We start from the raw sequence: 13400 nt of genomic DNA, 5'->3' as shown, positions 1-13400 counted from the left end.
CAGACAGCACTGAATACAATCTATTGCTTAAAAGTTCTAGATGCTCAGGTTGTGAACGTGATCCGTGCAGGAGGTATGTTTACAACCCGCAGTGCCGTGTCTGTGCACGTGCGGGTTGCGATTCGGCGCTTCTGCGCATGTGCAAAGCACAATTTAGTGTTTCTGCACATGCGCAAGCGCCGAAACCCGGAAGTAACCCGTTCTGGTACTTCCAGGTTCGGAGCGGTGCACAACCTGAAAACACACAACCTGAAGCATCTGTAACTCGAGGTATGACTGTACAAGCTTTTCCATCTTTCAGATACATATGGTTTGATAGCTTAAAACTTGAGACAGTGGCATTTATGGTGCAATCGGTTTAGCAACAGAACAGAATTTGAAAGCTCACCTAACCAAGTCTAACATAGCATCCACTGTGGAGACCTCAGGTGTACTGCCCATTCTGTCAATCTCCGCAGCATTTTGGGACACTCCTGGTTTGATAGCCACAACCAACACAACCCCTGTAATGGAGAAAAATAACATTCTGATCAGATGTAAATCTTGCACACAGCATTTTATTTTATTTTTACAAGGTGTACAATGGCTGTTTCCAGAGCACAGCAAATGACAGGCCAGGATTGTGTCAGCTGTAGGGTCAGTGATTTTTCCTTTCAAGTTTGGTGGAAAACTGAGTTCACTGTTACAGGATACAAAGTCGCCACAAGATCGTGTTAAGGAATGCAGTTTAATGGGTTAATTCCTTTAGTGAGGAAACAGCTGACTCATTTCTGAGCTTCTGTGGCACACACAACAGAGAGTAAGCTTTATAGGAGGTGAAAGGATAAACACACCAAGTCATTCAGCCTATTGATGAACCAAGGCAGCAGATGGACATTCACAATAAGTGAAATGATGGTTTATGTGAATGTGCTGGATCCTAAGGAGGAGATTGCAGCTGCTTTGCTCCTGCCTGGTCCTTGTTTGCTCAGTAATAATAATAATAATAATAATAATAATAATAATAATAATAATTTATTTATTTATACCCTGCCCATCTGGCTGGGTTTCCCTAGCCACTCTGGACAGCTTCCGGCAGAATATTAAAATACAAGAATTCAACAAATATTAAAAGCTTCCCTAAACAGTACAGGTAACGGTACAGGTACAGGTAATCCCATGGTTAAGCATTATAATTGTTGTTAAGACAATCCTGTATGCCTATGAAATCACATATCTGGAATGTAGCATGGAGGGGGAAAAACATCCTTCTCCATGAGAATGACTCTAGATGTAACAGTTTATCCAAACGTGCTCTTTCTAAAAAATCTGGGTGAGGTGAAAAATGACTGTTCACTTCTGATGTGCATTTAAAATAAAAACAAAACATCATTGTACAATGCAAATAAATTTAAGGATTATAAAGATTCTAGGATTACCTAGGATTACGGCTAAAGCTGTAGTGAAGAAGTAGTAAACAACTGCCCGCAAGCCAATCTTTCCAGAAATGCCGGAGTCCAAAGCAGCAACACCTGGGGATATTTGGAAAATAATGAGATTCTAGTTCATAAACATTTGTAAATAAATGCAGTTCATGTCTAGATCAGATCAGATCAGAAGAATCTTTATTTGCATCAGTCACTAGCCATAGCAATAAAATAAAATAAAATGTACTGAAGAGGTGAAAACTTAACTATACAAAATACATTTTGGAGGTTTACATCAATAGTAAAATAATGGATCTTATTCTAACTGCCCCTGCTAGAAACCTTGCAGTTTTTTGCTGCCACCTGATCATCTTGATCTGCTAGAAGAAAGGGCAGAGTAGCAAGGGTTGAGTGACTTGGCATGGACAACGTCACTCCTCAAATCTTTTTATAAGGAGTGCAAGCCAGAAGCACCGACTCAATACTGCCACCTCCACATGGCCAGTTCATGTCTACATTTCTGATATTTGCTTTACCTATTCTCCTTGCATTGTGGGTGACTTCCAATTAAGCTTTTCCACTTGCAGAAAAAGCTTTTTTTAAAAAATGATATTTATTAAAGTTTTTAAAATATAACAATGAAAATGAAAAATAAAAAGAAACAAAATACAACATAAAAACAGTTAAAAAACAAATAATTTTCCATAACATATCTTCCTTACGCTTATTTCCCCAGACCTCCTCATACCTCCCTTCTTTGTATCCCACTTCAATTTGTTAGTTCAGCAAATGCTTACCATTAAGCTTTTACCCATTTGTAAACCTTTTTTTTCGTATCTCCTAAAGCATTACAGCTGGAAACCCCTTAGTTTCTATCCAACATCCTTCTAACATTCATTAATTTTACAATATTTCTGTAAATAGTCTTTAAATTTCTTCCAGTCTTCTTTCACCAACTCTTCTCCCTGGTCTCGGATTCTGCCAGCACTTGCAGAAAAAGCTTTTGATACACACGAAGGGCCGTACGTAGTTTAGTGGCAAAACAGTCATTTCACATGCGGAGGGTCCCAATCCCGGGCATCTCAAGGTATGACTGGGAATGTGCCCTGCCTGAAACCCTGGGGAGATGCTGACCCACCAATGGAGACAATAGTGAGCTAAATGCACTAATCATGGTTTGATTTGGTATAAGATGACTTCATATGTTCATATGAAATGCCTACTAACATAGTAGAGTTAAGGGAACTTCCAAAACAGTGTGGAAGGGGGCGCAGGGGGTTGCAGAAGGAAGAGGAAATTGGTTGAAACCACTTGTTAGTAGACACTTCTGTTCGATCAACCAGTATGGCAGCATTACTCTCTGTTTACAACAACTGTCAAGCAGATCCCTGGAATCTCACAAGCATGGCATCAAGGTGTTGTATCTCATCTGCTGCACCACCTTCAGATTGAGTAATCAAAGATATACCATATTTACTTGAGTCTAATGTGCCATCGAATCTAATGCACACCTCAATTTTCAGAACCTGGAAACCAAAAAATGTATTTGCTGGCAGATGTAAATGTGCCATCGAATCTAACGTGCCCCTTAATTTCTGCAGTGTAATTTGGCTAAAAAAGGTGAGCATTAGATTCAAGTACATATGGTATTACCCTGAACATACAGGTCTCATTGGGTCATTGCGGCTGATAGCCAGCATCCTAGCCTGATAATGTATCTGTTTGTGCCATTTTATTCTATGACGTACATGCCATCCTTTTAACTTGCATAGGAAAATCTAACTGCTTTTAAAAGCGACTCAGTGGCATGGGAAATTTATTTCATGAGATGGATGTTAGCCTGTTTTTTCATCTAATAAAATAAACTAATCAGTTTTAGAAATAAGACATTATTTCAGAATTTCAGACAGTGATACCTCTGGTTATGAACTTAATTCATTCCGGAGGTCCGTTCTTAACCTGAAACTGTTCTTAACCTGAGGTACCACTTTAGCTAATGGGGCCTCCCGCTCCCACCGCGCCGCCAGCACACGAGTTCTTTTCTCATCCTGAGGTAAAGTTCTTAATCTGAGGTACTACTTCTGGGTTAGTGGAGTCTGTATCCCGAAGTGTTTGTAACCCGAGGTGCTTGTAAGCCGAGGTATCACTGTACAATGACGGTTAGGAGGCTTTGCCTCTGAAACGTATTGCTTAAAAATAAAAATAAAAAATAGCCAGGAAGATATAGCACTGGTTCATCAATGGCTATTTCTGCTCTGCTCCCCCCTCCCCCCACTCCAAGAGATGGGAAGAGACTGTAACTTAAATTGTTTCATAACAAACAACAGGATTATTTCCATTAGAATTCTCAGAACTTCTGACAAGAAACAACATCTCCTGTGGGCAGGGTCCGAATTTGTGGCTGTGTATACAACACGCATTTAAAGCACCCACCAAAGAATCCTGGGAACTGTAGTTTGCTAAGGGTGCTGGGTATTATCCATACATGAAAAGCTACAGCTCCCATTATTCTTACAGGATAGGACTATGTGATTTAAATGATGGTCTGTGCAGTCCTCAGCATGAACTTTCAGTCTTTAAGGAAAAAAATATTTCTGGGGTTAATATTTCACTGGAACAGAGAGGAGAAACCTGTGGTCCTCCAGCTATATTTGGATTCCAGCTACCATCAGAGTTAAGTCGGCACAGCCAGTGTTAAGAAAAGATGGAAGTTGTAGTTTAATAACGTCTGGCAAGTTACAAGTTCCCCATCCCTGAAGTACCAGCATCCATAAACAAGTTTGCAAGAACCCAATCTGAATCAGGACAACTAAGGAACTCCATGGGCAATGAATGTGAAGGAAACGCTGTTGCATTTAGGGGGAAACAGTTGGGGATAAGCCATGCTTTCTTGACATGGAAAAGTTCATCTATACTGGTTACAGAGTCCACAGTGATAGCAGAAAGGAAATCGTGGTAGCACAAGATCTAGCCAGTAGGTCAATATAGATGGAAAAGTAAGGGAAGTGGTAACATACAGAGAAATCTTGTTTGGGGAGTTTTTAATCTACAACCATACATTCCAGAAATATATGAATAATTGGTGCATTAATCATTTTGTGCTTTATGAGCAATTAGGTTAAAAAAATAAACCCTCACTTTCTACTTGTCATTTTTTTTAAAAAAAATACAACATTGCAAATTATATACCCCTTACAATGAAAAAAATACAAATCAGAAATGGAACATGAAAGCTCATGAGGTTTGTTTGTTGGTACCGCATGCCTATTTTCAGGGAATTATATTGCATGTGGATCTGAAGATTGGAGCTGTAGTTTTCAAATTACTGGGCAAGCATGCTTAAGCAGAACCAAGTGAAGGACAGAGAAAATACCACAAAAGGAGAGAGTGCAACAGTCACAAAAGAAATGAAATTAAAAGAAAGAGACAATAGGAGCAACATAAGAACCGTTGTAAAGGTTCAGCATTCTCATAAAACCCCCCCATCATTTCCATGAAGAAGGATTTGTGAATCACAGACTTATATTATGCTCAAAAAGACACTTATTGTTCTCAGAAAACCCCCAAAACCTTTCTCTTTCACTTAATAATAATTCTGTTAAGAAATGTTCCTGGAACAGAGGTCAAGAAGGAAGTACTTCTATCTATTTGTCAATGCTAAGAAATTTCATTCAGCAACACAGATAAAACTTCTTAAAAAAACAAAACAAAATCAAGCAAACCTTGGGACAGTGTTCAAATTTCACAAGGTTTTCCAGATAGGGAAAAGCTGCAACAAGCTCAGTTTAATAAGCAAGGTCTGCATTACATACCAATCACATACATTCATAGTTAAGATCTTTTGCTAAAAAAATTCCCAGCATTTCAGTGGTTTTCAGAGAGATAAGACTCTGAAGACCTATTCCTATGGACAAATAACCGAAGGACAGAGGATGATCCATAGCTCCATTGCAAGGAGATCTTATCACTTGATCATGTTGGCACTAGGCACTCTGGCAGAGAAGCTGTGTTTGAATTGCTGGGCCAGTGCATTCCTCACAGCCCTTCTTCTATGCAAAAGGACAAATATGCAGTTATGGTAGGAGCTCCTCTACCTCCATTCTTCAGTGTCCTGGCTGGTTTGGTCCTTCATCCCCTTAACTATAAACAGTACAAATTTGTATCACTCTCTCTTTTTTAAAAAAAAATTCTTTTAAAAAAAGTTTTTATTATTAAAATAATTCAGCATTAATACACACATATTGCAAATATACAAGCATACAAACATACATTTCATACAATCCTTAAAAATGTTCAAACATACCTACACTCAGTCCCACAGATAATTCCTTTTCCCATCACCATCCACCACCCCTCACCCCACCTTTGTGTTAGACTTCCAATCTACTCAATTGCAATTTCTTTCCACTTCTATTACTTTCTTTCACACACCTTTAACCTAATTTCATGCTTCTTTTTCTGATTGGCTTGCTCCGCCGCTGTGGAGAGAATCCTGTTATTTCCTTGCACCCCAAGATCAACATAATTCCCCTGGTGCATCCGCCAGTATAGTGTGTTAATGGCTTATCCTGCACTGTTGCCAGAATTCTGACTGTGTCCCAGTACAAAGCTATAGAGCTCTGTTCTATGTTCTTTATGGGGTGGTGCTTCGGCACATTGACTTCTACTGCCATGTGTCAGCATTTCAGTGTTTTAAAGGTAAAGGGACCCCTGACCATTAGGTCCAGTCACAGACGACTCTGGGGTTGCGGCGCTCATCTCGCTTTATTGGCTGAGGGAACCGGCGTACAGTTTCCGGGTCATGTGGCCAGCATGACTAAGCCGCTTCTGGTGAACCAGAGTAGCGCACGGAAACACCATTTACCTTCCCGCCAGAGCAGTACCTATTTATCTACTTGCACTTTGACATGCTTTCAAAATGCTAGGTTGTCAGGAGCAGGGACCGAGCAATGGGAGCTCACCCTGTCGCAGGGATTCGAACTGCTGACCTTCTGATTGGCAAGCCCTAGGCTCTGTGGTTTAACCCACAGCGCCACCCGTGTCCCTTCAGTGTTTCAAAGGTCCCACTAAATTACTAAGATAGAGACCCAGAACCAAATTTCAGTTGAACAAGGCTTCCATTCTGAACGATGTTGCGAGATAGTAAGATATGCGTGCCTCTGCACATGTGCAGAGTTCCTTCTCTGCACAGAGTGACCAGCGTTAGTCCCTCAAAACACCCAATATTAGGGAGAAGATCAAAGGGTGTGCCTTTCAGGCAGGCTTGAACTCAAAGCAGCTCTCTTTCAGAAATTAGCCACTGATGAAATCTGAAAGTCATCACTGAGTGTGAATCAGCAGTACTCCTCCTCCCTTTCTCAGAGCTTCTAGCAAGGCCCGAACAAGTCACCTAGCTATTAGAGGGAAACTGACAGAATCTATTTCTTCCTCCATTCCATTTAGCCCACACAATAAATTGGTCATTAAAGAGGATCAGCAAAAAAGCCTGTCCTGTTTTAACTGCCTGTGCCAACACTGCTCTATTTGATGATCAAACCATAAATCCTCTTTCTACAGAGATTGATTTCATACTGCATACTTGGCCAGTTCCCGAGGCAGACAATAGGTGCTTGTTGTGCTTGCACAAGATATAGACTGCAGAGACAAAATGCATGACCTCAAGCACACATGCCATGCTTTGAAGAGTGTGGTTACTACTTAACCAAGCGCGATCAAACATTAAAATGAGCTCTGCTGGAAGAGCACGTGCATTAAGAACTGATTCACACAACCACTTCAGTGTACAGTTCGGCAAAGCAGGTGGCTACGTATAATGTGGTTGTGCTTTGTGAACGTGTCAGCAGAATGATGTGGATGATCTGGAATTCAAAAGCAGCCTGCACACAAACCAGGTTGCACGTGATGTGTAACTGATCAACTCACATAACCTAATATGAGGGGAAAATTCTAGTTTGCCTACATTACAGAACAATCACATTACCATCTCTTTGAAAACTGCATCACAACCACCTTGCAAATTTCAGACTAAGGCAATCATTGTCTTCCCAGAAGACTGTGAGGATTTACACATGTCTTCTATGACGCACGACCCATTTCCTCCTTTAACTCTCATCTGATGACTGTCAGAACAAGAGGGAATCTTGTCTTACAGAAGGATTTGTGAGGGCGCCTGGCTTGATAGTAGTGCATATGGAAGGATCTAGAGGTCTTAGTGGACCACAAGCTTAACATGAGTAAACAGTGTGATGCAGCACCAAAAAAGAAAAGAAAAGCTAATGCAATTCTAGACTGCATCAAGAGAAGTCTAGTGTCCAGATCAAGGGCCACCAAAACTAAAAAACTGAAGGAATGACCGCCAGATGTGGAGCACACTTCCATCTGCAGACAAACCACAGCTGTCTGAACATTATGCCCTCTATCTAACCTTTGGCTTTCTCAGTGGTCTGCCGTGCTCTGTCTGTGACCTTTGTCTCCTTCATTATACATTGTTCAAGGGGAAAATGAAGCGGTAGAAACAGGTGCCAAAATAACTTTGCACCTGCATTACCAACTCCTGCCTCATGCCCTTCACTTCACCCAACTCTACAGTTTTGTGATTCTATGATTGTTAAGTTCTGAATTTGAGGGACACAGGTGGTGCTGTGGTCTAAACCACTGAGCCTCTTGGGCTTGCTGATCAGAAGGTCGGCGGTTCGAATCTGCACAACGGGATGAGCTCCTGTTGCTCTGTCCCAGCTCCTGCCAATGTAGCAGTTTGAAAGCATGCCAGTGCAAGTAGATAAATAGGTACAGCTGCGGCAGGAAGGTAAATGGTGTTTCCGTGCGCTCTGGCACTCGTCACAGTCCTCCGTGCACCAGTAGCGGTTTAGTCATGCTGGCCACATGACCCAGAATGCTGTCTGCGGACAAATGCCGGCTCCCTCGGCCAATAAAGTGAGATGAGCGCCGCAACCTCATAGTCACCTTTGATTGGACTTAACCGTCCAGGGGTCCTTTTACTTTTCAGCTGTCCTAATTAGCTTGAAAATGGGACGCGGGTGGCGCTGTGGGCTAAAGCCTCAACGCCTAGGGCTTGCCGATCGAAAGGTCGGCGGTTCGAATCCCCGCGGCGGGGTGCGCTCCCGCTGCTCGGTCCCAGCGCCTGCCCACCTAGCAGTTCGAAAGCACCCCCGGGGGCAAGTAGATAAATAGGTACCGCTTACCAGCGGGAAGGTAAACGGCGTTCCGTGTGCGGCTCTGGCTCGCCAGAGCAGCGTTGTCACGCTGGCCACGTGACCCGGAAGTGTCTTCGGACAGCGCTGGCCCCCGGCCAATAGATGTGAGATGGGCGCACAAACCCCAGAGTCTGTCAAGACTGGCCCGTTCGGGCAGGGGTACCTTTACCTTTACCTTTAATTAGCTTGAAAAGATGAGTACTCCATTTAGCTCCAGTCTTTGTCCTGCTTGGCAAACAATGCCCTTCATCACAGTCATTTCCTTGCACTTCACGCCAATGATCTGAACACTTTCTTCCTTTCCTTGTAAGATTTTTAATAATTCAGAATATGCAAACTTCTGCCTATTTACACATCCCTACTAAGACGACTCAGATATCTCACACTGCAAAGCCACAGCTACTTTCTTGTAGAGGTATCTAGCAGGGTGCACTGCAGATGTTGCTGGATTGGACAACTGGAAATGGATACAATACTAGTCGGTTCCAACATCAAATTTGTAAGTAACTTTATCAGATGACTATCTGTAAGAAGCACACTTATTCATGTATACAGCTCTTCACATAAGCAAAAATTAACATGTCGGCAATTTCCAGCTTCTTAATTTCCCCACCTGAAGCCTAAATAGTAAACCAGAAGTGTACATTACTGAGTTGTCATATTTTAAAATATTTACAAGTATCCATTAAAAAATAAATAAATAAAGCAAAACTTGGGATTTCTGTGAATAAAACATTTAAATCATGTTAAGTGCATCTTTATTAGGTACCCCCTCCATAAAAAAAGTTTAAACACTTTTGGATGTTCACTTCATGTATAATTAATATGGCATACATTTTTGTTTTTGCTTCCTGAGCATGTAATCCAATGGTCCCTGGGAAGGAGTGTTGGGCCCATAGGATATATTGGATATCCCCTTCTGGCTTCAGAGAGTGAGATCCAGTACAGTCATACCTTGGAAATCGAATGGAATCCGTTCCAGAAGTCCATTCAACTTCCAAAACCAAAGCGTGGCTTCTGATTGGCTGCAGGAAGCTCCTGCAGCCAAACGGAAGAGCAGAAGCCACGTCGGACATTCAGCTTCGCAAATCGGGTTTTGTCACTTCCGGGTTCGCAGTATTTGGGAGCCAAAACGTTCGAGAACTAAGCTGTTCTGAAACCAAGGTATGACTGTACTCAATTTTCTCTTCCCACAGTTCTAATGCAGAACTTCAGCATCATTAGGGACAAAAAGGGGACATGGCAGGGTACAGTTTGGGGGTGTGTGTGCTGGTCATCACAAGGCACTAGCATTTAGGATATGCTGTCTTGCGCCTTAACAGGATTGTTCTTTAAGCTTCCTGGCTGATTTACTTTCAATTTATGCCTTCTGACTAAAGGTAAAGGGACCCCTGACCGTTAGGTCCATTCGTGGCTGACTCTGGGGTTGTGGCGCTCATCTCACTTTATTGGCCGAGGGAGCCGGCGTACAGCTTCTGGGTCATGTGGCCAGCATGACTAAGCCGCTTCTGGCAAACCAGAGCAGCGCACAGAAACACTGTTTACCTTCCTACCTATTTATCTACTTGCGCTTTTACGTGCTTTTGAACTGCTAGGTTGGCAGGAGCAGGGACAGAGCAACGGGAACTCACCCTGTTGCAGGGATTTGAGTCGCCGACCTTCTGATTGGCAAGTCCTAGGCTCTGTGGTTTAACCCACAGCGCCACCTGCATCCCGGAGCTCTAAAATGTATTCACTTCTCAAAGGTTTGTTGTTACTCTGAAACAGCACAAGACATCTGCTTTCCACTTGGAAGGAACAACACTCCCAGCTCTTCCTTCCAGAAGCAAAACCAGAGTTTTGCTTGGTACATACAAGATAACAGCGCTGGTGGCCAGGTGTGTCTCCTTTGGAGGGTATTTTCTAATTGGGGAGCCATGTCTGACAAGGTCCTCTCTCTAACCACCCGACCTTAGACAAGGAGTTTGCGTGAAGGAGGATCTCATAAGATGATTTTAGAGGATGGGCAAATTGATAGGGGATTAGATACTCCTCCTCTCACCCCTGGCAATCCAATTGGGAGGTTATCAGAGCATGGTTAGGCTATCCCTGCTGAGAACTGGTTGCAGTTGGTGAAGCAGCTGCAATGTAACCGGGAAAGGACAAGAGCCCTCAGAAGAAACCCTGAGCTGAGAACCTGCTCTACAGTTGTGTAAATTTCAAAGTTTGAGCTTCCTAAAACCTGTTAATCTAGAAATAGGAGGTGAAGGAAATGCTTTGATATTACAGGGAACCAGGCAGAGGGCCTTCTCAGTAGTGGCACCCGCCCTGTGGAATGCCCTCCCATCAGATGTCAAGGAGATAAACAACTATCTGACTTTTAGAAGGCATCTGAAGGCAACCCTGTCTAGGGAAGTTTTTAATGTTTGATGTTTTATTGTGTTTTTAGTATTCTGTTGGGAGCCACCCAGGGTGGTTGGGGAAACCCAGCCAGATGGGCGGGGGATAAATAATAAATAATAAATAATTATTACATTATATTCTTAAAATAGCATCAGTGCAAGACTTGAGAAATGTTACATTTGAAAATCGTGGAAGTAAAGTTTTAAATGCTTAATGCTCTTTTTTAACCAAACAGATTTTATTTACAGAAATACGAATATATATATATATATATTTGGTCTTACCTGTTATCATACTTGATATAATTAATGGCAATATGATTAGCTTGAGCATCCTCATCAGAACTTCTCCCGGAAAGGCAAAGTAAAATTTATCCAGATTGGAGAGATTTCCATATTCCCTAACGGCGACACCCAATCCAATGCCTAAGAAGTAACAGTGAAATACAAAACTAGATTTAGTATTTGGGAGGGGGGGGAGGAATGAAATCATGTTTTGAATATAATTTCAATCAACATAAAGCAAATTATGACAGTGCTGGAAATGTTTGTTCTTCAAAAGTACAGTGGTACCTCGGGTTATAAACGCTTCGGGTTACAAATGCTTTGGGTTACTAACTCCGCTAACCCAGAAATAATACCTCGGGTTAAGAACTTTGCCCCAGGATGAGACCGGAAATCGTGTGGTGGTGGCACAGCGGCAGCAGGAGGCCCCATTAACTAAAGTGGTACCTCAGGTTAAGAACGGTTTCGGGTTAAGAACGGACCTCCGGAACGAATTAAGTACTTAACCCGAGGTACCACTGTACGTTATTCAAAGATGGCAGAAGGTTCCTTCAGGTGTACGGACCTGTGAGGCAACTCAACGATGGAAGCATTCTTCCTGTTGTTGTTCTCACTGGCTAATGTTTCACCTTGGAGCATGCTCAAAAGTTACACCTAGCCACCAATCACATGGTTTGAAACAACCAGCGTCTCCTGAAACTGCCCCATTGTTCCAACCCATCAAATACGTTTTCTGCGTGTGTCTATGCAACATAAAGTTTTGAAACGGAGCAGTCTGCTTATATACACAAAAATATAAAGAAAAGGAAATGAGTTGGGCTTCAGTTCTCTCTGCTTTTGTTCTGGAGAGACATTTTCTCAAGAATGTTTCAGCCCAAACGTGAAGCTTTCAGATGAAGCCATCTGTCATCTGCCTCGGATAAAGAAAGACACATTCTTTCTTTCAGCGCTCTTTCCTCATTGACATGCTAAATTTATTTTGTTTTAATGAAGTACGTTGTGCTACATGATGAAAAGGAAGCAACACAAAGCATCCCAGTGGTTTAAGGAAGCAGTCTAGCATGTGGTGACATTCTGTGTGATTTATCTTGCTCAGTATCACAGCAGGAATAAACTGAATCCTCTCCTTACATTCCCAGACTATCATACTTTACTCAGAATGTCTGGTCTGCACATAGTAAATTTCAAATTATTATTATTGTATTTGTATATATAGCTATAGGAAACAAATGTATATGAATACATGTTGTATGGTAGTTTCATAATAAACCTTTTGGAATAGCTGGCCATATGTTAACCAGGTTTTCTATGTACAAATTCATTCCTAAAGTTGAGTCACCCCATTTTGTAAGCACTTGTAGTCAGTCCAGGGAAAGGAAAGCAATGTCAAAAATATAACTGAAAACACTTAATGATGAGTGAAAATAACTTTCACACAAGGAGTTTCTCTTATTATTCTAGAGTGGATTTTGTTTTCTGATTACTGCTCTTAGCATAGTTATAGGCACATTATCTCACACATGGCATAGCATGGTAGTTTTCAAACATGCTACCTTGTTTAAAACACTTTTAACCAAATTAGTTACATTGCTCATTTTCATTTGTGGTACACAGTTTGTTCTAGTCTTTACGATTTTTAAAAACTGAAAATCATTGTTTTTTAATGGTTTTTATGTAAACTTCTTAGAACTTTTTATTATATTTGGTTTTGTGGAGTATAGACCTAATCTCTTGGGAGTATAAGCTTTGTTTAAATGGAGAATGTGATGTGCAGCAAATGCAAAGCTCTCCTGTAGCTGGAAGAAGAAGAAGAAGAAGAAGAAGAAGAAGAAGAAGAAGAAGAAGAAGAAGAAGAAGAAGAAGAAGAAGAAGAGTTGTAGTAGTAGTTTGCATTTGATATCCCGCTTTATCACTACCCGAAGGAGTCAAAGTGGCTAACATTCTCCTTTCCCTTCCTCCCCCACAACAAACACTCCATGCGGTGAGTGAGGCTGAGAGACATCAGAGAAGTGTGACTAGCCCAAGGTCACCCAGTAGCAGCATGTGGAGGAGCAGGGAAGCGAACCCAGTTCACCAGATTACGAGTCTACCGTTCTTAACCACACTACACCACA

General features: G+C 41.8%; 1 protein-coding gene across 2 annotated transcripts in view; it reads right to left on the bottom strand.

Moving 5' to 3' along the window:
* Positions 1-13400, bottom strand: part of SLC1A1 (solute carrier family 1 member 1) — a 41729-nt gene that overhangs the window by 17140 nt on the left and 11189 nt on the right. For both annotated transcript variants that reach the window (XM_082204951.1, XM_082204952.1), the window contains exons 2-4: positions 11287-11427; positions 1419-1511; positions 389-503 (exon numbers count right to left, since the gene is read on the bottom strand). In XM_082204951.1, coding sequence (XP_082061077.1) covers positions 389-503; positions 1419-1511; positions 11287-11427 — 349 coding nt within the window. The remainder of the gene's footprint in view (positions 1-388; positions 504-1418; positions 1512-11286; positions 11428-13400) is intronic.

The sequence above is a fragment of the Podarcis vaucheri genome (genome assembly GCF_965113315.1).
Source record: "Podarcis vaucheri genome assembly, chromosome: 17".
Classification (NCBI taxonomy): Eukaryota; Metazoa; Chordata; class Lepidosauria; order Squamata; family Lacertidae; genus Podarcis; species Podarcis vaucheri.
Note: the sequence above shows the minus strand (reverse complement) of the source record. Positions and strands in the feature narration are given on the sequence as shown.